General features: G+C 38.3%; 2 protein-coding genes and 1 long non-coding RNA gene across 3 annotated transcripts; all 3 read left to right on the forward strand.

The window, feature by feature from the left end:
- Positions 1 to 3,756: 3,756 nt before the first annotated feature.
- Positions 3,757 to 5,615, forward strand: LOC126601754 (uncharacterized). The gene is made up of 2 exons (XR_007615801.1): positions 3,757 to 3,851; positions 5,064 to 5,615. It is a non-coding gene; the product is annotated as an uncharacterized LOC126601754 (long non-coding RNA).
- Positions 5,616 to 10,203: 4,588 nt separating this feature from the next.
- LOC126601745 (protein JINGUBANG-like) lies at positions 10,204 to 12,022 on the forward strand. The gene has a single exon (XM_050268505.1). It carries the CDS (start codon positions 10,387 to 10,389, stop codon positions 11,773 to 11,775), a length of 1,389 nt encoding a protein of 462 aa, XP_050124462.1. The 5' UTR covers positions 10,204 to 10,386; the 3' UTR covers positions 11,776 to 12,022.
- A 13,787-nt stretch (positions 12,023 to 25,809) lies between these two features.
- On the forward strand, positions 25,810 to 27,003 carry LOC126602828 (uncharacterized). The gene has a single exon (XM_050269678.1). The coding sequence runs from the start codon at positions 25,810 to 25,812 to the stop codon at positions 27,001 to 27,003; it is 1,194 nt and encodes a 397-aa protein (XP_050125635.1).
- Positions 27,004 to 27,020: the final 17 nt, after the last annotated feature.

Consider the following 27,020-nt stretch of genomic DNA (forward strand, 5'->3'; position numbering starts at 1 on the left):
TTAAATTCAAATGGTGGGCAAATAAAACAACGGGCAACTTCGGTTGTTTTGGATTATAGTCCGAGGGCCCATTTTATTATGCATTTGCGAGGCTCACTCAGATCAACTTCAATAAGATATACACAAAAATCAAAGGAATTAAAAGAGTCTAATAAAGAAAAAAAAATTGGAGATTTCATTCAACAGAAAGCCGGTGATGATGCGACAAGCCACAGGGTTACGAATACAGTGACATAACCGACCGTCTACATATGCTACAATCCCAGACAAAACAAACTTCCCCACTCCCCATTTGAGGCCGGCGACAAACTTGGGCGGTTGGCTTGCTGGGACAACTGCAGCAGCATTGGCATCTTTCGATTTCCATTTGAAGTTGGAGATGAACTTGCTTGCTTCCTCAGCAACCGTATGGCGAAGCTCACAAGCAGGTGCTCACACAATGTCAGCACCGTTGGTCTTAGCCTCCATTCCTGTTGTAAAGTTTCTCGTTAGTTACTTGTAATGGTTGATGGGTGAAATGCAGAAGGTGAAGGTATTGCATGACAGTAATCACAATAATGCATGCATATTTTCTCTTACAAAAAAACTGTTGGCATTAAAGGGAAAATTCATGCAGAACACAAATGAGCAAAATAGGTTTTAGTTCATATCAGGTTGTTAAATGTCCCACATCGGTGGGTTCAAAGAAACCTAGGGTTTAAATAGAATTACCCTGCTCTAATTAATACCGAGGTCTTTTGTGGTAAAACCCCACACCTAACAGATTGGGCAGGTGGTAAAGTTGGGGACAATATCGGTGTCATTAGAGTGAGGCAGGTCCGGTGATCCAAAAATCCAACATGGTATTAGAGCCACGGTGCGGGCCCGTGCAAATCAATGAGCTTGTCACCCATAAGGAAACAAGTCTGAACTCTTAATATAGAGACGACCGCTGAGTTCCATTGAAAACAAATGGGCCCAATGTGAGCCAACCTCTGAGTTTCAATTACCTATGTGGATCTCCACATGTGAACCGCTAAATGAGGTTACACATGAAGGGGAGTGTTAAATGTCCCACATCAATGGGTTTTTAAATAGAATTACCCTACTCTAACTAATTCCAATGCCTTTTGTGGTAAAACCCCACACCTAACAGATTTGGCAGGTGGTAAAGTTGGGGACAGTATTGGTGTCGTCAGAGTGGGGCAGGCCCGACGATCCAAAAATCCAACAAGGATTATTAATGCTTCTTCCATTACTAAAAAAGTCAAGGTATGAAGTGTTTTAAAAAATGAGCCTCGGGGCACGCCTAGGCAGCTTTGACAGCGAAGCAGTGATGGAAACGCCTCTGCCTAGTGGGAGAAGACTTAAACTCACCTAAACGTGGTCGAGGCGCGCTTGAGGTGTTTTACTGGGCGTTCCCAGGACCCTTTATCGATCCGAATCTTACTTGAAATTTCCAAGAACCCTCGAAGTTAAAGGCTGTGTGGCTTTGTATTCGCTGCGGCAACGTCTTCATGAAGAAGACAATAGTGAAGAATAAAGTTAGGGTTTTAATTTCTTTTAAAGATTTTGGCCCAAAACAACATCGTTTTGGCCAAATCTATTTTTTTTTTTTTTTTAAAAAAACCTAGCAAGCCCCCTTCTTCCCCATTCAAATACCCGATTCTCTCATTCAAATTCTTCCCTTCTTCCCTAGCAAGTCCTTCCCGTGAGGCTTAGCCTCACACCTCAAAACTTTCACCTAGACGAGGTTATCCATGAAACACCTCACCTACGTCTTCGCCTTTTAAAACAATGGAACAAATAAAACAACAATTTCGTCAACAGATTCGGAACATCTTCTGTTATAGGCCGAGATACTATCGTTCCACATGGATTAACTTGAACTAGAGAAGTTACATATCTCAGTATCCCTGTGGAACAATAAAAAGTAAAAAATAAAAAATAAAAAATAAAAAAAAATAAAAAAAGGATTATGAGCCATTTGTGTTTGGTAACAAGAAAACATGGGTAAGTGTGAGCACAAAGTCAGTCCGTTTAAAAAAAAAAAGAAATGTTGTGGAGGAAGGGGTCCACTTACATTGTCACTTTAAAAACGATTCAGAGCTAGTTTGGATATGCTTTTAAAATGACTGAAAGTGTTTAAGCACTTTTAGTTTTTTTAAAAGCACATCCAAATGAAACTCAATGGGCAAGATGTTGCTGAATGATCTACTTTTAGCAATGCCATGCTCACAAGAAACCCCTTTCACCCATTCAATAATCTCCTCTATAAGGGAACTGTTGGGGGTAGGTTTTTGAGGTAAACCTAAACACACTCATAAAACTGTTACAATCTCAATCAAAAGATTTTCTAGCAATGAACATGGCCTAAATTTAAGAAAATTTATGTCAGATTTTCCATTAGACGTGCTTTCTGTTGCTAGCCGATGTGCTCATCATAATAACGGGCTTGAATCATGCTAGTTTCGAACGTTTGGTTATCGACCGAATGACCTACAACCAACTTGTCGTCTCAAAAGATCAAAACCTGATAGAGGGATGACGGGAAGCAAATAGTCTGATGAATAAAGTCATGGCCGAGCAAGGAAATATGCTCAGTCTTCGAAGACATGTGAAGTCAACTAGTAATCATGACTTTCAAAGGTAGAAGCCTTTGGTTTGTGACTTATCTCCCACGAAATTGCTCATAGTGATGCCGGATGGTATGATTTCATCTTTTAAGTGTGTAAAGGCCTTCATGACCGATACTGGCATAATATTCACTGTCGCCTTATAACCCACAAACACCTTGGAAATTGGGAAACCTTCATTATGTGTGGTGACGTATAGGGGCTTTAAATGGTGCAGGTTGGTGGCCAAGCTTCGAGACAAAATCTCAGATCGAGTAGCTTTGAGTTTCTCTTCTGGATTAATTTTCTCAAGTTCTTCAGCCGTGGCCAAAATAAACTTGTGTTAGTTCTTCACCGTCACATCCCCTTTTAGGAAATTCGGTTGGTGAGTTGCTGACTGGAATTCGAGAGGGATGACATAGACCATATTAATCTCCATGTTGTCTAAGACTAAGGGCCCCATCACAGTACTTCATTCTTCGTCAATGAACCGTCTTCAATACCAGATCCCTTGTCTTCGTCGAATTCACCGTTGCCTGTGATGGCCGTAGTATCTATGATTTTAGGTATGGCCGAACTCTCTGAGAATCATTTTCGAGTGTCACATCAACCGTAGGCTCAATGCCTGTATTATCAATGGGCGAATCAAGGATGACATGTTTGCATGTTAAATTATGGGTAGGTTTAACTACTACAGAATGAGCTTCCTTATAGGCTTGGCCTAAGAAAGCGATCTTATCATTTTGAATGCATGTTGTGCTTAAGGTTCTAAAAAACACTAAACGCTAATCGAGCGGTAGGTTGGAGCATAGAGCCTAGGCAGCTAGGCGGGGCTAGACGAGCGCTTAGGCGGTTTAGGCGAATTTAAGTTAATTTATTGTATATTTTATAAATAAGTGTCTATTTGCACTTCAAAAAATATATAGTTGTATTGAGAACAAAATAATAATAAATTGAAAAATAAAAGTAAAAGAAAACATATATTAGAATATATAAATTACAAGTATCCAACAAGTTTATAGTTTAAAAACACATTAACTATAATCATATATTATTTTAGGCCAAAAAATCAGCATATTATTATTATACACAAAAGGCTGGAGCCCAATATGTTCCCTAGCCCCACCAAAACCCTATTTACTTTTGCATTCTCCATTTCTCCTATTTCCTTCGTCAGTCGCCGCTTTTGGAAAACTCGAAGAATAAAAAATGGTCAGATGCATCAAAAACCCAAAGAAAGCCAAAACAAGGGCCAAGGTTAGCTCCAAATTCCACTACCTTCCCTGTTGATTGTTTAATTATTTTAATAAAGTTAGGCTTTTGTCTTAAATTTTTGTTTAAGGCTCAAAGAAAATAGGTGGATCTCATTCCTCTTCATGACCATTGATGCCCGTGAAGGTATGGCAGCAGCTTAGTGGGCCGCATAACACTACCTAGGCGCCTAGATCGCTAAGCGGCCACCTAGGCTCTCACTTAAGCCTTCACCGAATTTCCCTTACATTTTGCTCCAATCACCTTGGAAGCCCAGCTCCTAGTGCCTAGGCGGTCGCCTATGCCGCTTTTTAGAACACTGGTTGCACCAAACCTTGATTAACGGGTCCTATAATGTAAGTGGAGGAAAAGCTTGTTCGGCCTCTTTAGCAAAATGCTCTATTCGAGGCTTCATTTCTCCAAGCCAAAGCCAAAGTAACAACTTGATCATCTTATTAGACTCTTCTATTTTAGTTTTGATGTTGGCACTTTTGGCTTTTTTCCCTTTGGTGATCTCAGCCAGGATTACAGTGACTTGTTCTACCAAGTTTTCTTATATCTACTCTTTAGGCTGCCAAGTTTAAACCGTCTAGAGAGCTTTAGTAGCCTAAGCATGGTGCAAAACGTTACATTCGTTGCATTGTCGCCTACGCTTTTGAGATTTTAACTCAACCATATAAGCATCAGCATGCAAGTTATACCCATGTCATTGACTATTCTTTGACTTTGATGGCTTAAAAGTCTTTGTTGCCGATGATGCACTAAAACTACCATAATTATGAGTAAAATACTCCTCATCGTAAAATGGCTCATCGAAATTAAGCCGCCCTCAAACTAGAGGCTGTTGGTATACTGACCTGGAGCCCAATTTGTCGAATACTCAGTCTAGCCTTGTTTTGGGGCTTGGCTAGCTGAATGTGGACCAGAGAACGAGTTTGTCCTTATTGCTTCTTGTGGTGCGCCCAAATATAGGGTTTTTCGACCGAGTGATTCAGTTTTAGCCCTGTGATGGTGACCTTAGATTTGCATCAGCTACACAATATAATTGTTTCTCAAAGTCGCTAGAAATTGACTCTTGTTGGTGAAATGAGTTAGGTAGGGGCGATATGAGGTTTTAAAGTGGTCATATTTTCATATATTATTATCATACATTTCCTTTGGATTTTGTATATATAAGAATGGGTTAAATGCACTAAATTTTATTGTTTTATTTTATAGGCATCAATACCGGAGTTATGCAAAAAAAAGAGTGGAAAACAAGTTTTTTGGGTGTCTAGAGTAATTCCAATGGAACAAGAGTCAACTTCTGTATCAAGACAAATGCATTACAACAAGAAGATAAGAGACATCCGTTTTAGAAATCAAATAGACATGGGGATGCTATTAAATGGCCTTAGGAGAGAACTTAATTACTAGTTTTATTATTTCCGTTATTTTTTCTTTTATTTAATAAGAACTTAAAGTGCATTAGTGAGAATGTTAGTGGGTTGTTAATTAGAATTTAGCAGGATTTATGATTATTGAGTGTTATATTAAGGAGATTCATTCTCCATTTGATTAGGAGCAAGCCACCAAAAACCACGAAGCAAAATTCACATAGGTTGCGTCAAGGAAGGACAAGAGGAAGAGCTACTTCGGAGTTTTTCTTTGTTAGGGCTACGATGTAGCCTGATCATGAATATTTAATTGCCTTGTGGTATTGTTAGTATCAAGTATTTATTCCATATTGAGTATCTTTTGCTATTCGTAATGCACTTGATTTTTAATTTAGATGCTTGATCACCATCTAGGTTTTAGAGTAGATTCCATACTTAACTTGGGTTTAGCTTCTTGCATTTGATACCATAAACACCTATTTGTAGATGCCATGCAATTAGGGTTTATGTGATTTTCCAACGGTTTCCATAGAGCTTAACGGGTGCTTACTTGCTTAAATTCATCTAAATGTGAGGGTTAACATGTAAGGATATTTTTGATGAAGCAGTTGCCATTGCCGTTGAATAATTTAGGGAAAATCAATCATCAATATTGGGGAACTACTTGAGCATAACATATTAAGGAAATTAAGTATAATTGGTTATGGTGAATTTGGATGCCCTAGGTCTTATTTTCTTATGTTTCAATTTATACTTTACATGCATATTATTTTCAAGCTTTATTTTATTTCAGTTTAATTCAAAATATCATGTATTTTCCATTAAAGCTTGTACATTACAATTTGTTTCAATTTAGTTTTCAAGAATTTTTATAATAAATTTGATCTATGTGGGAGGATATATGTGCTTCAATGCTATACTAATATCCGATTTGTATACTTGCGAGCACTAAAATTGTGGATATGGTTCGGCCATCAGAATGTGGACTCTGAAATGCACTTGTGAATATCCAATCATAAAATGAATTCGGTTTTTAACTTACCGAACACTGTAATATGGTGACATCCTAACTCACCGAGAGGCTAATGAGATGACCTATTTCAACGATGACTGAAATACACCTTATTGACAGAGACTTGGATAAATAACCAACCAAATTCGAAGTAGTGCTATTACTCCAAACTGAAGGTGCTCCAAAAAATTTAAAGCCAAAACGGGGTGGGTTCACAAAATTAATGGGGTGGGAAAAGTCCAAAAGTTTAAGGAAATGGGCCCCTAGCCTGAATCATGCGATGGAACAAGTCTGCAAATCTCTCAAATCATACTTGACCCAACCAAATCTATCTCTCTCTTGTCAGTCATAAACATAAACCCACCATTCTTCTCTCAAAGCCCAAACCCCCAAAATCCACCTTCAAAATTTAATAAAGCTTGAAGCTTTCACTCTCACAGGCATCGAGAAAGAAAGGTATTGAAAACTTATATGGATTCAGATCTGGAAAGCTTTTTATTGGTAGGATTTAATGGTAGACCTTAGAGAAAAAGCTTATGAGTGCTTCAACACTACGCAGACATTTTGCAGACGGTGGTCATGAGGGATAAGGTCTTTGGCCGCCCCAGAGGTTTTGGGTTTGGGGTTTTGGTAAATCATGTTGTTCTCGATAGGGTCTTTCAATATAAGAACACCGTTGATGGTAGAACGGTGAGATTCAAATTCTCAGTATTTTTATTTTTTCGATGGTAGAACGGTTTGTGGTTTCAGTACAAGGAGAAAATGGTTGGAGACTTGAAATAACAACTTGAGACTCTACAGAAGTCGGGCATAGTAGAGGAAGAGTTTGCTGCATAAAAGGAGAATTTCTTTGTAAAAGAACTTGTGGACCCATAGGAATCAACCCGTTTCATACGGGTCTGGTTAAGTCTAGTTCCATCTTTAAATTTTTATTACCCGATCCAACCTGCCCTATCACATCCTGACCCAGGCTCCACCACGTCGACTCTGCCGTAGCACGATATTGTCCGCTTTGGGCCCCTACCACGCCCTCACGGTTTTGTTTCTGGGAACTCATGCGAGCGGAACTTCCCAGTGGGTCACCCGTCCCGGGAATGCTCTGGCCCCTTTCTCGTTTAACTTCAGAGTTCCTACGGAACTCGAAGCCAGTGAGCTCCAAAAAAGCCTCAAGCTATATGTAGGTGGACATGTACATATAAGGCACATCACCCTCTCTCCGTTGGTCGATGTGGGATGTTACAATTCACCCCCCTTAGGGACCTGACGTCTTCGTATGCGCACTTGCACCACACGGAAAGTGGCTCTGATACCAAATTGTCACATCCCGGACCGGCTCCGTCACACCCTAGGCTTGACTCTACCATAGCACGATATTGTCCGCTTTGGGCCCCGACCACGCCTTCACGGTTTTGTTTCTAGGAACTCACGCGAGCAGAACTTCCCAGTGGGTCACCCATCCTAAGAATGATCTGGCCTATTTCTTGCTTAACTTAGGAATTCCTATGGAATCCGAAGCCAGTGAGCTCCCAAAATGCTTATGCTATATGGAGGTGGGCATGTACATATAAAGCATATCACCCCCTCTCCGTTAGTCGATGTGGGATGTTACACGCCCCGTGTTATTTTCAAGTGGGTCGAGTTCGGTTCCTATAATTTAGGCTCGGCCCAGCCCGTGGCCACCTCTAGTGCTCACCGATTACCTAATTTTACAACTCTAGTGTTATTAATCCAAATTGAAGACCTCGCCAGTTGTCAACACATTGTTGTTAATCCAACTTGAAGATGCATTGATGAAGTTAGGAAGGTTAGTTTTTTTCTTAAAAGGTTTGAGAGGGTTTCACATAGAATGAGAATTTGTGCAAGGCAATTTTCTGTGTTAGGTTGAAAGTCCTTGGAATGTTACATAATCTCTTCTATTTATAAGAGTGACTTTCATGCTGATCAATTTATACTGAGTAGTAGAGTCCATCTTGGATTATACTTCTCTTAGCATTCCCTGATCCAAACTCTTATCAAGCTATCCTGATCTGCCCATAGAGCCAGGCCACTACTACTAGATCTAGGTATCTGAACTCAATCCTTTTTCTGTTTTCAATCCACTCTTGGACTTGATCAGTTATGAACCTTGATATTGGAATATTACGAATCACATCAATGTTTACTCTGATCCTTTAACAATTTTACTCATATTATGACTCAGTCAAATCATTTCAACCTGACTCCTTAAGAGTCCTTCACCCATTAGGATTCGGCCATCCTATATTGGGTTGGACTTCAAGTTTCAGAAATATAAGACATGGGCTGAAAATCTTCGCTCTTTGTCAAGTCAAGCCTATAGTTACATTTGGCTCAAACCAATTATTTTTGGTCCAAACTAAAGCATATACCACATAACAACATAAGATAATATTGGTTAAGGAATTGTTATTGGGACTCCAAAAATCTCATTTTGCACTCCAAACTTTCTATAATTAGAAGGAAAAATATACTTGTGAGAAGTGTAGAATGAGATTTTTGGAGTGCTAATAACAGTTCCCTATTGGTTATTCAATTGTTTCAGTGAATAATGTAAATGTTCCTATTCATCTATACTACTCATCTTGAAGCTAGTGTAATGCAATTTTTTTTTTAAACTATATGTAAAAACTAACTCTTGGAGTGCAAGTCAAGTTTACAACATGACACAAATTAAATCTACTCTTGTAGACTACAAATACACTTTCTATATTTACTATAGGCTTATTTGTAGCTACGCCTCTCTTGGAACTTGACTTTAATCTCATTTTGCTCCCTGTAACTCAAAAATCATCAATTTACTCCCTGAAACTCAAAGTTCGCTCCACTTTGCCCTATGAAACTCAATTTTAATCGCATTTTGCCCTTTGAAACTTGAAAGTTGTATCTATAAAACTTGAAAGTTGTATCTATAAAACTCAAAATACATTGCGTTAGATCTGTTAATTTCTTATGTGAGTTTGATTTTGGGTACGCCAGGCTAATCAATTTCTTTTTATTTTTTTTAATTTCTTCAATTTCTTTAAAACTTAATATTCTCTTGTTATTGAATGTTAAAGCATAATAAAAATTTATAATCAAATTTATTGCACATGTAGCATAGTCTTATTGGGTGTTGAGTTCCACATATGTTTCTAGAGGCCATCTATAAGTTTCAGGGAGAAGAGACAGTCCACTGGTCAAAGTGAAATAAATTTTGAGTTTCAGGAGTAAAATGCTGATTTTTGAGTTACAGTGAGCAAATTGAGATCAAAATAAAGTTTCAAGGGAAAACCTAAAGATAAATTTTTACTATATATAGGGGCATATGCGTGACATCATTTTTTTTACACAACTTTTAATGCACATTTTTGTGGAATTCATTTTGTGATGTATTTTAATGATTTGAATCGTCTATCCTTTAGAACATTATTTATATATCATCATTGCAAAAAAAATTAGACAAACCTTAAACCAACGATCATATGATTTCAGATTTGAATTTTGGTAGACATGATCTTCTAGGAAAGACCTAAAAGATAAACTGTTCAGATCGTTAAAATACATTATGAAGTGGTCGCATAAAAATGTATGCCAAAATTGTGTAAAAAAAATGATGCCACAAATCCAATCCATAGGTTACAGTGATGGCACGAATCCGATCTATAGGTTCGCGACTTGATCTATTGAAATACAACCAACTTTTTATCAGTTCAAACTTTTAGGTAAAATTTAACGTCTGAATCAACTTATTTACCTCTGAAACAAATCGTTTACTTCCTACTTGCAACATATGCTCTCCTATTTTTTATCCACACATCCTTACCACAATCATCACACAACCACCAACGACCAATTTTGGTCCAATTGACTAAGTCATGATCCAACTTATAGCTTTCACCATTTTCATCGTAACCGCACTCTTTCCCGTAATAAATCCATTTATATTGGCGGGTAAATCCGCTGCGACGTCACATGATTGGCCAGCCCATCATCCACAATGGCTGCCAAAGAAAATCTAATTTTATTGTATTTTTTACTAAAAAGTTAAAAAAAGGTAAAATCCCAGCCTGTTACTGCTTTTCAAAGCTTTCGGCTTCCTTCACACCTGGTTTTTCCTCTTTTATTCCATTTATTTGTTCTCCATTATATGTAAACCATGAAAGGCTCGACGAGAGGCAACCGCATATTCTCCGAGGAGAACAGCACTCGTGGCCAAAAGTTTGACAGGTTAAAGAACTCCCCGGAACACGAAGACTCGGGTTTTACGACCCCCCTCAGCTACGAGCCAGACTCGATGGTGGCGGAGGACGCCGCTTTGTCTCCTTTCAATAAGTCTCCATGGTCTGCCCATATGAACAACAACGACAATAATAATAATGCTTCAGAAACGGCCAACGACAACTTCTCCCCCAACGTTCTCATGGGTGCGTTGGTTCGTGAAGAAGGACACATATACTCGTTGGCCGCCTCTGGAGACTTGTTGTACACGGGTTCGGATAGCAAGAACATTCGGATTTGGAAGAAGCACAACGAGTATTCAGGGTTCAAATCGAATAGCGGATTGGTTAAAGCGATAATCATAGCGAAGGAGAAGATCTTCACCGGTCATCAAGACGGGAAAATTAGGGTGTGGAAGGTGTCCACCAAGAACGCAACTCACAAGCGAATAGGAACTTTACCTACGTTGAAGAATTACATAAAGTGTTCCATGAAGCCGAGTAATTACGTTGAAGTGAGAGGCAAGAGCAAAGTCCTATGGATCAAACACTTTGATTCCATCTCATGCTTGAGCTTGAGCGAAGATCAGACGTTACTATACTCCGCGTCGTGGGACAAAACGTTTAAGGTTTGGAGGGTTTCCGATTTCAAGTGCTTGGAGTCGATCAACGCTCACGATGACGCCGTCAATGCGTTGGTTGTTGGATTTGATGGGTTGGTCTTCACCGGTTCTGCCGACGGAACGGTTAAAATTTGGCGGAAAGAGTTACAAGGAAAAGGTACTAAGCACTTCTTCTCACAAACACTTTTAAAGCAGGAATGTGCGGTCACAGCCTTAGCTGTGAACCCGGACGCCACAATCATATATTGTGGCTCGTCCGACGGACTAGTCAACTTCTGGGAACGGGAGAAGAACCTCCAACACGGCGGTGTTTTGAGAGGCCACAAGCTGGCGGTTCTGTGCTTGGCCACGGCTGGGTGCTTAGTATTCAGTGGCTCCGCTGACATGGGGATTTGCGTGTGGAGATTAGGCCCTGACGGGGAGCACATTTGCTTGTCGGTGCTGACGGGGCACACGGGGCCGGTGAAGTGCTTGGCTGTGGAGAGAGATCACGATCAGTCGACGTCTGGAGAGACGAGGTGGATCGTGTATAGTGGGAGTTTGGATAAGTCGGTGAAGATGTGGAGGATTTCGGAGCAAGCGCAGCCTATGGTGCCGAACCAGAAGCACCAGCACTACACCTCCGATGGGTATTGTGTGCCAATGTTGAGCTCGGCGCCTAGCTTTGCTTCTCGTGGAGGGAAAATGGGTTCAAGAAGATTCTAGGTTTTGATAGGATTATAATCAATATATGATTGTGCTGTGTGATTAATAGTTGTGAATTTATGCATGCCTGCATGCTTATACCAGTTTTTCTTGATCCAAATATTGTTCATGCATAAGATTGAACTCGGTGGATTTTGAATCATGTCATTGGTAAAGCTAAAGTTTTCGACATGTGGATTGTGGAATACCAAATATTCACCACAAATTACATACATATGCTTGGGAAATGTTTATTTGCATAGTTCAATATTTGTTCTTCAACTTTTATCATCTTTTAATTTTTACGAGAAAATCAATCAAACTTATTAGGACCTGCATCTGCATGAATACTTTTAGATAACTAACTGAATTACAAACAGTTTTTTAATCTCTATCATATTTATTGACATAAGAGGATAAACGTACTTATGAAAAAGTAGCAAGAAATATTAAGCTCTATCAAGTATTAATCTCAAATTTTCCTCCATCCAAATCAACAAATTATTACACTAAGAAGAGTTTAAAGCTCGAATTTTACTTGTCCCACACATATATGCCTCGTCAAGTTTTTGCCAACAAGGTTGAGCATAACTAATATAGCTCGAGCTTAGTAAATTCAAGTCAAGCTTGAACATCTTTACTCTACCTGACTCAATTGACATGCGGAGTTATTTCATATTAATCCTCATTGAAATTTTTTGTGTTTTCACATATATGATTCAACTTTCGTGTTTTACACGCTAATACATACTGTAAAATAGAATCGCGACAAAATTATGAAAGTCAACGAATTAGGAAGTGAAATCTTACCAAATTATGAAGATACCTTTGTTGTGTTTAATATTATATAAATGGAAAACATGAAAGCACCAAGAAAGAGAGTTTTGATGGCTCGAAGAAACTTAACCAACCTAATTATTTTCTGTCTACTTTATAATGATGATTGAGACTTCACACCTTCTTTGATTTGGGAAAGCTAACTGAGTTCACATTTTTTTGCACCTAAAAATAGTTGTGGCCTCTCTAAAAACACGACATATGTCCACTCACTTACACATTTTAACTGCATTAACTCCTAAATTTGGAAAAAGAAAACCCAAGAAACCAAGCATTGTGGCCTCTCTTCTGATAAATCAACTTCTTTATCTTGGACTTTCCACCCAGCGTCCATGTCCAAGCATTGAACCATGGAATCAAACTGAGGCTTAAAAGTGTTAGGAGTACTGAAGGTTAAGGTTCATAAAATTGTAAAGGGTGTAAACTACCAGATTAGATCTTTGGTATATGTGTTAGTTAGGGAATGCTGAGTCAGCTAAGTTACCTTTGGTATTTATGTATAAATACTCAATGTACATAGGACACAAAGAAATGAATAGAAATACATTTTACACAATTCTCTCTCTCTAAATTTCTCTCTCACTCTCTAAAATCTCTGTTTTCTTACTTGCTAAGTTTCTGTTTTCAACATGGTATCATCGCCGAAGTCTACCGACGTTGATCTCCCGCTTCTACGTTCTTGATTTTCTTACCTTCCAAACAGGTCTTATCTTCATATTTTCTTTGATTTTTTGTGTGATTTCTCATGGCTACAATGGCGAACTCCTCCAATTCTTCTTCTCCTACCACTTCTTCAGCTTCTGCTCCTCATGCTGAAGTTTCTCACCCTCAACTGGCTCCGATTACCTCTGTCACTGTTCAGAACATCGTCGGTATGGTTCTGACGAAGTTGAATCATCATAACTTCATCACCTGGCGTGGCTTATTTCTTCCAATTCTGAAGCAATTCAAGCTTTTAGGGCTTATCGATGGCACCGATATATGTCCTCCTCAATTCATTTGTGATTCTGCTGGACTTCGTGTCCCTAATTCCACACATGAAATTTGGTGTGAGCGAGATCAGATCTTGATGATTTGGATCAATTCGACTCTCTCTGAAGATCTTCTCCCTCTCACTGTTGGAATGGATGATTCCAGATCTCTTTGGCTTTCTCTGGATAAACGTTTTGCTAGAGCATCTCGCACACATATTCATAGCCTCCGAGCCAAGATTCAGACAATCCAAAAAGGTGACTCTTCAATGACTGACTATCTCAATTCCATTAAAGATATTTCTGATAAATTGGCTGCTGCGGGTGAACCGATCTCTGAGTCTGATTTGGTAGCTTACATTCTGTCTGGCCTTCCTAATGATTACGATTCCTTTGTTGATTCTATTGAAACAAGAAATGAGTCTGTTACTTCTGATGAATTGCATGGGTTATTATTGAGCAAAGAAATTTCTTTACAAAAGCGTAAAACTCGATATTCTGCGTCCAATACATCTGCTCCATTTAATGCCTACACTGCTCAATCTTCTCATAGTTTTGGTTCTCAATCTGGATGCCGAGGGAATTATCGAGGTCGCAACAATCAAAATCGAAATCGCAATTTTGGGGGTAATCGCTCTACTAACCAAACAGGTGGTATTCTTGGTGCTGGTCCATCTAGATTTGGTACATTTCAATCTGGTGAAAAATCATTCTTCTCTGGTAAATGTACTCCATGTCAGCTCTACAATCAGCATGGTCATCAAGCTCTTCATTGTGGTTCTCTCTCTCAATTTGCTTCCTCAATGAATTCTGTTCACCATCAAGGTTCTAGTCCACCTCAGTTTTTTGGTTATTCACCTATGGCTATGTTTGCAACAACCACTCCTACACCTAATTACTAGATAACAGATAGTGGTGCCTCTCATCTACTCCAGATCCTTCATTCTTCAACTCTGCATTTCCATACACAGGCAATGAACAAATATTTATAGGAGATGGTAAAGGTTTGTGTATATCTCATATTGGTCATACCTTTTTACGCACACCTACTGTTGTTTTTCGTCTTAATAATGTTTTACTAGTACCTCAAGCATCTCATAATCTGTTATCTGTGTATAAGTTTATCCATGATAACTGGTGCTCTCTGACGTTTGATCCTTTTGGATTCTATATTAAGGATCTAAAAACTGGGAAGATGCTCTTCTAGGGCCCCCATGAAGGTGGTTTTTATCCTTTTTACTTGACAACTTCAAATGGATCTTCTGGCATCACAATGTCTCATCGTGCTTTGATGGTTACAAAGGCTGATATTCATCTCTGGCATAGAAGGCTTGGACATCCTTCTAATGCAGTCTTACATTCTATTTTACGCAATAACCATTTACCTGTACTTGGTTCAGTAAATAAATTGCAAGTCTATGTGGCTTGTCGAATGGGCAAAGCCTCTAAGCTTTCATTTTATGTGTTACCGTGTAGCTCGGTTAAACCATTCCATTTGGTTCATGTAGATGTATGGGGACCTTCTCCTACCTCTTCTTGTACTGGTTACAAATATTACTTAATACTAGTGGATGATTTCACAAAATACAGTTGGTTATATCCTTTGTCTTTTAAATCTGATGTTACTTCAATACTTCAGACCTTTATTCTCAAAGTTCAAACATTGTTTGCCACTAAAGTTCAATGTCTCATATCTGATTCAGGTGGAGAGTTTTTAAACAAACCACTTTAAGATTTCTTCAATGCTCAAGGCATCACACATCAACTGAGCTGTCCTCATACACCTGGACAAAATGGATGTGCTAAGCGAAAACATCGCCATGTTGTTGCAATTGGCAGGACTTTACTTTCTCAAAGTGGTCTCCCATCCGAATTTTGGGTTGAAACTTTTCAAACATCTGTGTATCTCATTAATAGATTGCCTTCACAGAATTCCTCTTCGAGTCCATAGGAAATATTATTTCAAGCTCCACCAAAGTATCATACATTGAAGTCTTTTGGTTGTGCATGCTATCCCTGGCTGAAACCTTATTCCAGTCATAAATTGGATCCCAAAGGTAAGCAGTGCATCTTTCTAGGCTATAGTTTAAATCATAGTGGTTATAGGTGTTATGATCCAGTAACTGGGAAGCTCTATATCTCACGGCATGTTGTGTTTGATGAGAGTGTTTTTCCATATCTTCAACACAGATTCTCAGTTTCTCCATCTTCTGCACCCTTTAAGTCTATTTCTACAACTCATCCAGTCTCTGTCACTATTCTTGTGCCATCTTATTCTCAAATTGCAGATCCTCAAGCTCATATCTCTGCCAGTTCTCCCGACTCTTCTGCCCTCCCAATGGATGTTCCAACCTCACTTTCTTCCACATCTATCTCATCACCCCATGTCTCTATTCACAATATTGCAGAACCAGATTCAAATCACCATATTGCAGCATCTATCAACTTTCATCATATGATCACTAGAGCTAAATCTGGTATTCATAAGCCAAAACTTTTCACTGCCACAAAGCACCCTCTTCCATCTTCAATTGATCCTCTCACCAAAATACTATCAGCATCAACCACTTATCTTCAAGCTTCTAAACTTGCTCCTTGGATGGCAGTAATGCAAGCTAAGTTTCAAGCTCTTCAATCCAACAGTACATGGGATTTGGTACCTCATCATCCTTCTTACAACCTTGTTGGTTGTAAATGGGTTTTCAAAGTGAAACACAAGGCAGATGGGTCTATAGAAAGGTATAAAGCTCGTCTAGTTGCTAAGGGATTTCATCAACAAGAGGGATTGGACTTCTCAGAAATGTTTACCCCCGTGGCTAAACCACCCACCATTCGGATTTTGCTTTCCATTGTAGTGCATTATGATTGGTTTATTCATCATCTCGACGTTAGCAATGCATTTCTCTATGGTCATTTAAATGAGGATGTATATATGGTGCAGCCCCCTAGTTTTGTTAATCCTTCTAAGCGTACTCATGTTTGCAAACTTAAGAAATCCCTATATGGTCTTAAACAAGCCCCTAGAGCCTGGTATGATGCCTTTTATCGGGCTCTTCTATCCTTGGGATTCTCTTTATCCTCATCTGATACCAGTCTGTTCATCAAGAAATACACCACTATTACTTTCATTTTGGTGTATGTTGATGATATAATCATCACTCGCAGCTCCTCTCAAGTCTGCCAAACTATTATTTCTCAGCTGCAAGCTATTTTCCCTGTGAAAGATCTTGGTGATATTCATTATTTTCTGGGAATTGAAGTGCAACGCTCTTTGAAAGGTATATTTCTACATCAGTCCAAGTATGTTTTGGATCTCCTTAAGAAAACTGATATGTTAGGAGTCAAACCCTGCAACACTCCAGTCAGCTCTTCTAAACTAGATCACTCTGGAACACCTATTTCAGATCTTACTTCCTACAGGTCCATTGTTAGTGCATTGCAGTATCTTACCTGGACTCGGCCTGATCTTGCTTTTGCAGTGAATCAAGTGTGCTAACACATGCAGACTCCACGAACAATTCATTTGCAAGCTGTTAAACGTATCTTGAGATATCTCAAATGCACTATTGACTTAGGTCTATGGTTTACAAAAGGTTCTCAACATCTCACAGCTTGGTCTGATGCTGATTGGGCTGGTTACCCTGTTGATCGACGATCTACAAGTGGCTATTGTGTGTTTTTGGGACCAAACTTGATTGCTTGGAGTGCTAAGAAACAACTCACAGTGGCTCGATCATCCACTGAGGTTGAGTACCGGTCTCTTGAAAACACTGCTGCAGAAACTTTGTGGATAACTAAGATTCTTTCTAATATTTCATTTCCACTTCTCTGTAAACCTTCATCTTCTGTGATAATAAGAGTGCTATTGCTCTAGCTTTTAATCCAATCTTTCATGCTCTCACAAAGCATGTTGAGATTGACTATCATTTCATTCGTGAGAAGGTTCTTTTGGGACAGATTGGTGTCCGACATGTTAGTACATTGTTACAATTTGCTGATATTTTCACCAAGTCTCTTCCTGCTGATCGTTTTGCTTCCTTGACTAACAAGCTTTCAATTCGCTCATCTACCTTTAGCTTGAAAGGGGTGTTAGGAGTACTGAAGGTTAAGGTTCATAAAATTGTAAAGGGTGTAAACCACCATATTAGATCTTTGGTATATGTGTTAGTTAGGGTATGCTGAGTCAGCTAAGTTACCTTTGGTATTTATGTATAAATACTCAATGTACACAGGACACAAAGAAATGAATAGAAATACATTTTATACAATTCTTTCTCTCTCTCTACATTTCTCTCTCACTTTCTAAAATCTCTGATTTCTTACTTGCTAAGTTTCTGTTTTCAACAAAAATATGACCCCTTTTTTCAGCACCACTTTCTTCTTTCGAACAAGTTGCCATTTGTGATTGGAACGGGTTGAGGCTTGTTCCGTGGCATAAAGGGAGGCGTAGGAGGTCTAAATCAGGTCAAGTTTGGGAGATAAAATTGTCTTTGGAAAATGGAAGGTGTGAGTTGGGAGTAAGCCAGAGCGAGAAGAGGAGTCAGTGAGACGGGTAGGGTTTAGCAGAGAAGAATGCCAGAGACGGTTTCTTGGTTTTTCAAACTTGGGAAATAACAGAGGAGTTAACACAATTAAGGTGTGTAAGTGAGTGGACATATGTTACATTTTAGGGAGTTTTAAAAAACTCCCGGTACTGTTCACTTTTAACGAAAAACTACATTTTTACATTTAACTGCCACTATTCATTATACCTTTAAAAATGACTTTTCGTTAAAAGAGAAGTTTTTTTGGACTTTTCGTTAAAAGAGAAGTTTTTTTTTTGAACTTTTCGTTAATTTTCCTTACATTTTACGGAAGCCACAAAGAAGTCACAACCATTTTTAAATGCAGAAGATTTGAACTCATGCTAACTACATTAGCCTATGCACAAGCACTTGAAACTAAGAATTTAATGTGTCTAAAATTGACTCTATTCCCATACATACCCCCTTTCTTTTTATTCTTCCTAATCCGAAATGAAAATACCAACCCTTCCCTTTCCAATTGATCACTCTGACGCCTTACACTCCAAGTACCACAACCACCCCTCTATCTCTCTCTCAGGGTCATAAGAGCAACTCCACCCTTAGTGGTTGCTTAGGGGATAGGCGAAGGGAAAGGGCCCGAGGGCCGGTGGATAAGGCTCCAGTGTTGGGCAGCCCGAGTGAAGGTGGGAGCCCAAGGGCCAGGCCCGTGGAGGATTGTGAGCCCTGCAGCCCGAGGTGGGTGTGACGTCAGGCTGACGCCAGGCCTAGCGTCGGTCCTTTTTTTATTTTATTTTGTGTCAAGCGTGTGCCCCTCACTCGCAAGTGGGGGTGCGTTAGCCGACAACTTTAAAGGCACGGGGTCCGCGCGCCAGTTTCAACAAGCGACCGTTGGGAAGCCACGTGGCTTCCCACGGTCTGTTTGATCTCAACGGCTCTTTAATATGAGCCGTCCGATTTGAAACGGTAATAAAAAAACTGATTTAATATCAACCGTTCGATTTGAGATCAACGGTTGATATTAATCTGCTCTATAAATTAAAAAAATAATTTTAAAATTAAGAAAAGTTACCGTTGTGACACGTGGCACATTCTGGAGTGTTGGAATTCAATTTTTTTTAAATCCAACGGCAGAGATTAATTATTTGAATAAAAAAAATTTAAAAATGGTAAAAAAATCCGAAAAAAATATCTGAAAATTAAAAAAAAAATGTTTCTACTTTTCTATAAATACCTTCTCATTATCATCTACCTTACACCACAATTTCATATGTTCTCAACTACTTTCAATCACATTCCTATCTTTCTCTCAAAGTTTCAATCCAATTTTTTTCAATAAAATGACTACTAATGCAGGTACGAATTGGACGTTTCTTAAAGATGTTGCATTGTGTACTAGCTGGGTTGAAGTTACTCATAGTTCACGTACGGGTAATGAGATGCAGTTGCGAGAAATGTGGAGTCTTATTCATACCAATTATCTTGAGAAAATTGGTGGGAGTAGAACCAAAGAATCGATGTTTAGTCGTTGGAAATTACTTAGCCAATCGTTTACTATTTGGAGAGACACCTTGGCACAAGCTAGTAGTAATCTTCGAAGTGGGGAAAATTATACGGATTAGGTAACAATATATTATTTATTTGTTTGGACCATACCCAAATTTACATTATAATTATTTGTTTGTATTATTTATTTGTTACCTACTTTAATTATAATTATTTGTTTGTATTATTTATTTGTTACCTAGTTTGATTATAATTTTTTGTTTGTATTATTTATTTGTTACCTACTTTAATTATAATTATTTGTTTGTATTATTTATTTGTTACCTACTTTGATTATAATGATTTCTTCTCCCCCATTGTGTAGCTAATTCAAGCACAAGCTTGGTATGGTGCCAAAACCAAAACAAAAAATAATTAATTCAACCGGTGGGAATGTTGGAATATTGTCAAAGATTATCCTAAATTCAGAGTTGTGCCTGTCGGTCCAGAAATTGTCATGAACAGCACCCATCTACACTCTACACTTGATAATGGCTCGTATAAAGATGATGCAGAAGAAGTGCCCGAAACGCCCATCCCTGAACAAGCGTTAGGTTCTACCCGTTATCCAATTAGGCCTCAAGGTAAGAAGGCTTCAAAGAGAAAACGAAGTGCTTCCAAGCATGATTATGTAAAGTACATGGAAGAACTTACTCGCCATAGTGAATTGACTTTGGCCCGGGAAATGGCGAAATTTGAGGCTGATAAGGCTAGAGATGAGGCAAAAGCTACAACTGTTGAGAGAGAATTTCAAGATAATCAGATAGAAAGAGAGCTACTTAGGCAAGAAAGGGAACTGGTTAGAGAAGAAAGAATGGCTCAATGAGATCATGAACACGCCTTTAGAAGGGAAGTCTCCAAATTCTAAATATTTTTGGAAGTCGGAGAAAGAGGATGTGGTGCGTAGGAGGCGTGCAAGAGAAGCGAGAGCAAGAAGAGATGGTCCTAGCATGACAAGAGAAGATCATCCTAGCACCACAAATTGGTTAAGTGATGATGATTAGAGTACTTTTTGTAATCGGAGCCCCTAGTTTTCCAATCACCTTGGGTTGTAATTTATTATTTATTGAATTGAGTATTTTATGTTGTTTCCAATTTATTGAATTTAGTACTTTATTTAAAGTGAGAGTAAATTTATTTAATATGGTAATATATTTATACTATAAGAGAATCTTTATTCAAATGACATAAACACACCAAATAAAAAACTCATGAAATGAACTAAAATAAAATGCACCAAATAAAATTACATAAACACACCAAATAATAAAAAAACTCACTAAAATAAAACACACCAAATAAAATTACATAAACACACCAAATAATAAAAACCTCACTAAATGAACTAAAATAACACACCAAATAAAATTACATAAACATACCAAATAATAAAAAACACACTAAATGAACTTAATTATCTTCAGCTTGTTTCAATGCCCACTGGTGCTCTATCAAGTCATTTTGCCGGACATTGTGCATGTCTGGCCTTTGAAATACAATATATCGTTGAATGATCATTTCATTGTAACGTCCATCCCTTTCTAATGGCTCACGTTGCACAGGCTCATCGGTGGAGTCATGAACACAATATATATGTGTTCTTGAATTGTTCATCGTGTCTGGCTCATATTCATCAACGGCTTCATAATTGTACTCATCTTCCACAATCATGTTGTGAAGAATGATGCACATCATCATGATGGATCGAAGCGACTCTACATCAAACAATCTGGTAGCACCTGACGATTGCCCAGCGAGCTTGGAGGATACCGAAACAACGATCCACATCCTTCCTGCACCCCTCTTGACAGCTTGCAAAGTGTTTTTCCTTTGCATTTCGCGGACGTGGCACTATTTTGACAAATGTTGACCACCTTGGGTAAATGCCGTCAGCTAGGTAGTATGGCCCGTCCTACATACGTCCATTGACCTCATACGTGACTTTTGGTGCCTTTCCTTGCAGGACATTGTTGAACACTGGGGATTGGGCAAGGACATTGAGGTCATTTTGAGCTCCCGAAACCCCGAAAAAGGCGTGCCAAATCCATGTATCAAAAGATGCCACCGCCTCCAAAATGATACTTTTTGCTCATTTTCTGTCTCCATAAGCACCTTGTCATGCACTTGGACAGTTTTTCCACGTCCAATGCATACAATCAATGCTCTCAAGCATCCCAGGAAAACCTCGCATCTCGGCCTTCTTCAGAAGCCTTTCTAAGTCTATGTGAGTAGGTTTCCGGAGGTACTATGCGGTGTAGATAGATTCGATTGCTCCGTAAAACCTCATCAGGGACTCAAGAATGGTTAATTTCCCCATCCTCGCTATCTTATCCACTTGGTCTGTAGATGCTCCATATGCAAGCATCCGCAGCGCAGTAGTAATTTTTTGCTTGGGAATGAGACCTATAGCAGAACAAGCATCCTTCTTTTGCACAAAGTAAGAATCATGGTTGCAAACAGCAATCATTTTGTTGAACAAATGTCGTTCCATTCTAAAACGACGTCTGAAGTACGTATCAGGAAATGCACTATTATAGACAAAATAATCATCCAACAGCTCCACACCTCGTTGTTGCCTGCTTCTATCAAGGTTTCCGGAACGGGTGGGCCTGTATATCTGAGCCACAGCTGGGATGACTCGACGGGAATGTGAGTCTCTGGCCATCCTTGCTTCGTCATCTCTCATTCTCCGCTCCTCATCCTCTTCCTTTTCATTTTGGGCTATATGGAGATTGAACATTCATTCAGATTGGTTAAATAATTCTTCCTCTTCTTGATCGATTTCCCATATCATGCTTGAAGAAGAAGACATTGTAAGTAGAAACTATGAATAATGATACAGATTTTGATTTGGTGAAGAAGGAAGCAGAAACTATGAATAATGATAGAGATATTGAGAAAATTGGTGTGAGATTTAAAAGGATGGATGATAGATTATATGAAGGATTCTGAAATGATTAGGTTGTAGATAGTGCCACATGGCATGTCATCATTCGTTAAAAATTTGATCGAAATCTATCCTAAAAGATTCTGAAAAGATAACAACACGTGGCACAATGGCATTTGATAAAAATCTTATCGAAATCCATTACCAATAATTATCTTTTCAAATAATGACACGTGGCGCAACGAAAACAATTTAAAATCTGATCGAAATCTATCCTCAAAGATTCTGAAAAGATAACAACACGTGGCACGATAACATTGGATAAAAATCTTATCGAAATCTATGACCAATAATAGTCGTTTTGGGTAAATGACACGTGGCGCAACGAGAACGATTTAAAATATCTTATCCGAAATTAAAAATAAATTTATTTAGTATTATTTTGTAAAAAAAAATTAATAATATTTTATTGTCTATTGTCAGGGCTATTCAAGTGCAACGGTGGAGATGCAAAAGGTAGTTACTGTTCATTAAGGCAGTTAATGTTCACAGGATGGATTGAATAATAGATTGTCTAGGGGAGGGCTCCAATAGTAGAGTTGCTCTAAAGAAAGTCCCAATATGCTCCTTCCAACTCGGCTCTCTAAACTCCTGTTGGCGCGGACAAGTGAGTAGAATACAATGATTGAACCAAGGAAATTACGAATAAAAAGATAAAGGATAAAAAAGAGTTAAAAAAAAAATCTAATTATGAGAGGTATGTATGAAAAAAGAGTAGTCAATTTTTAGACACTTTAAATTCTTAACTTCAAGTGACGGTGGATGCTATGTCACACAATGAATAAAGAAGTATGAAAAGACAAATGACAATGAATAGAGAAGTACGAAAAGACAAATGAAAAAGGCAGCTGGTATTCGTCTTTGATATATGCTTCTCTTTGTAAAAAAGACAAATCAAATGTGTTAAACTGTGCATCATCACCAAAAGTCTTCTCATCAAGCGTGAAAATATACATATAATTAGCAAATCTTCGAATATCTTACTTAAAATATTTAGTAATATTCATTAGGGTGGTTTTATTTAAACTCCACAATTTATTGAAAACATCCCACATTCAAAATTTCTTCTTACAGTTCCAATTTTACTCTTCATTTTGTTGAATCCACCTTACCTCTCACAAACAATAAAATCCCACAGCTACCCACCCTATAACCATAACCACAACTTTGCGGATGACCCCATTCAATCTTAATTTTCTTTCTTTCGTAGTTATGCTTTTGTTTGGCATTTGACATAGGATTGAGGGGAATGATCATATATGCATTGGGCTACTATGATTATAGATGAAAATGCATCCTAGAAAACTATTAAAAACCCCTTTCCATTATTTCTATGATAGACTGTTTGGATGTTGCGATAAATTTTTTATCTTTTCCTGATAAGCTAGTTTAGATTTATAAAGTGTATAGCTGCATGAAATTTCAATTTTGTGTTTTGGCTGGGTTGAATGGAATCACCGGAGAAGGGTGGGTGGCTATGTGAGATTTTGTATTTGAGAGGTGGGGTGAATTCAACAAAATGAAGGATAAAGTTGGAATTACAGGGAGAAAATTTAATTGTGGGGTGTTTTCAACAAATTATGGGGTGTGAATAAAAAAAAAAGGTTTTTATCACAAATAGTCCCTGACATTGACTTAACTCATCATTTTGGTCCCTGACATTCGAAATCAATAAATTTGGTCCCTCACATTCGATGCTACACATCAAAGTGGTCCTTCCGTTAATAATCTGTCAAATCCTCCGTTAAAAACGCATGTGCTGACCCACGTGACCCTTGAATGGAGGACATTTTCGTAAAATTGCCTCACCCACTACTTGGGTCGCTAGCCCCACCTTTTCGCTACCTTTTCCCTCTGATACCTTTTCCTTCTTTGTTTAGAGAGATATGAATAGGCTAGGGCTTGACAATGGGGATTTTGGCGAGAGATTAAGTTCTACTAGATTAGGACTCTAAAATTCTAAATTTCGTGAAGGATCATTGAACTTCTGTGGATTGTGAGAAAATTTTAGTGACCTATAAGCATGTCGGAGAAATTTCGCAAATCTGGAAAGCCTCCAAAATATGGTGAGTATTTTGTATCTTCTTTCCATGATTTTTTTTTATACTTTTGATGGTTCCAATAGCCCTTCTTCATACCTTTGATATCTGGTGGTGGGGTTTGTGTAGTTTGAGATGGTGTGGGGTTAGGGTAGGTGATGAATATATGTATTGTTGTGGTCTTGTTCCCTTTCTTTTGTCATTTTGTATTAAAGGTTGCATAGCTTTACTAATTTGGAGTTATTCAATGACATTGGAATGGTTGTTGTTGTGTATTTTTATTGTTTTAGTCTTGATTGTATGACATGGACTTAGGGTTTTGACTGTAAAATGTGGCAAAAATAATTGACTTCTATTTAGAGGTTCAAAAACGAATTGACCATTGGATTTACTAATGTATTAAACAATATTTTGCAGCTAATCCTGATAAATTCACATATAAAATTTATCATGGGGGTCAAATTCTCAAGAAGGGAAATAAGGAACATTACAGTGGAGGTGAAATTATATACTTAGATTGGGTTTTTGGTGACTGCCAGTCCTTGGTTGAGTGTCATAACATAGCAAAGGAATTGGGGTACAAGGTGAAGTTGAGCCACTATAAAAAGTTGCAAGTGGGTATATTTGAAGAAATGGTATGTGATGCACAACTGACAAATTTAATCGATGATATGCCAAAGAATAAGGTAGTTGAATTATATATGGTTGACAAGAATGAGAAGGCAATTAGTGAAGGTGACAAGGGCACTGCTTCAAGTAATGTGGTGAAAGAGTTTGAGATAGCACAATCCTTGAATTGGGATGATGGATTTGATGAATTTTGGCAACTTGGGGAATTGACAATAGAAAAGCAAAGAGAAAAAGGAGATTTTACTATATACACTCAGGGAAAAAATAGGGATGATGAAGATGTTGAGGAAGATGAAAGTGAACAAGTTGAAAATGAGGAGGAAATAATCAAAGATAGTGATTATGACCAAGATTCAAAGCAAGAAAATGAGCATGTACATAAGAATGAGTTGGATGATGATTTGTTCGAAAAACATGTCGACAACCCAATTGAAGAGGTTCCTGAGGAGATGGGGTTTGCTAGGGAAATTTCTGACAATGAAGCCATTTCTGGGGACCTTTATTAGAGTTCTGAGGAAGAAGATGGTGCTGAGGTGTCCAGCAAGAAAAAGAGGAAGAAACCTATGCCAAAGTTTAAACAATGGCATAGAGCTACAAATTTGAAGAATCCAGATTTTTGCATGGGTATGTTGTTTCCTAATAAACAACAGTTGAATGAGGCAATATTGTACTACACTGTGAAAAATGGGCGGAATGTTTGGTTCAAGAAGAATGACAAGGAGAGAATCAGAGCAATTTATATGAAGGGTTGCCCGTTTGTGATTTATGGTTCAAGATTACATGAGTCAACAACTTTCCAAATCAAAACTTTTGAAATGAATCACGTTTGTACAAGGGATGAAAATGTTTTTTGGTTGAATTCTAAGTTTCTAGCTGAGAGATATGCAAATGAATTGATGATTGACCCTGATTGGTCTATTGAATTATTTAGACCTACAATTCAAAAGGATTACAGACAAGAAGTGACCACCCAACAGATTTATCGGGCAAGGCAAAGGGCTGAGAAACTAAATAGAGGAACTTGGGTGGAACAATACAACAAACTTGAGCAATATGCTGCTATTTTAAAGCAAACTAATCCTGGTTCAATAGTGTTCATAAAGACACAAATGCGTGGTGATATACGCATATTTCAGAGAATGTACATTTGTTTTGATGCATGTAAGATTGGTTTTAAGCAAGGATGTAGGCCTGTTATAGGATTGGACGGTTATTTTGTGAAAGGGCAGCATCCAGGGCAAATTTTGGCAGCAGTAGGCATTGATGGCAACAATGGGATGTTCCCAATTGCTTATGCAGTTGTGGAAATTGAAAATCAGAGTACATGGGAGTGGTTTTTGGAGATTTTAATAGATGATTTGAGTATGGAGAATTCAGCAACATATGCTTTCATTACAAACAAGCAGAAGGGGTTAGGGAATGCAATTCAACGACTAATGCCCAATGCAGAGCATAGGCATTGTGTGAGGCATTTGTATAATAACTTCAAGAAAAAATACAGTGGTCTTGCCTTGAAACAAACTTTGTGGGAAGCAGCAAGAGCTACAACCATTCCTTGGTGGCAAGACATCATGGATAACCTACAACAAGAAAATAAAGATGCTTGTGATTGGTTACATGTTAAACCAGCATATAATTGGAGTAGGTCACATTTTAGGACATATTACAAATGTGACATCTTACTTAACAACTTGTGTGAGGCTTTCAATGCATCAATTGTCAAGGCAAGGGACAAACCAATTTTGACAATGTTGTAAATCATAAGAAAGAACCT

This window comes from Malus sylvestris, chromosome 15 (genome assembly GCF_916048215.2).
Source record: "Malus sylvestris chromosome 15, drMalSylv7.2, whole genome shotgun sequence".
Classification (NCBI taxonomy): domain Eukaryota; kingdom Viridiplantae; phylum Streptophyta; class Magnoliopsida; order Rosales; family Rosaceae; genus Malus; species Malus sylvestris.

Coding starts and splice junctions, on each gene's coding strand:
- LOC126601745 (XM_050268505.1), top strand. CDS start 10,387: ATGAAAGGCTCGACGAGAGGCAACCGCATATTCTCCGAGGAGAACAGC.
- LOC126602828 (XM_050269678.1), top strand. CDS start 25,810: ATGCCAAAGTTTAAACAATGGCATAGAGCTACAAATTTGAAGAATCCA.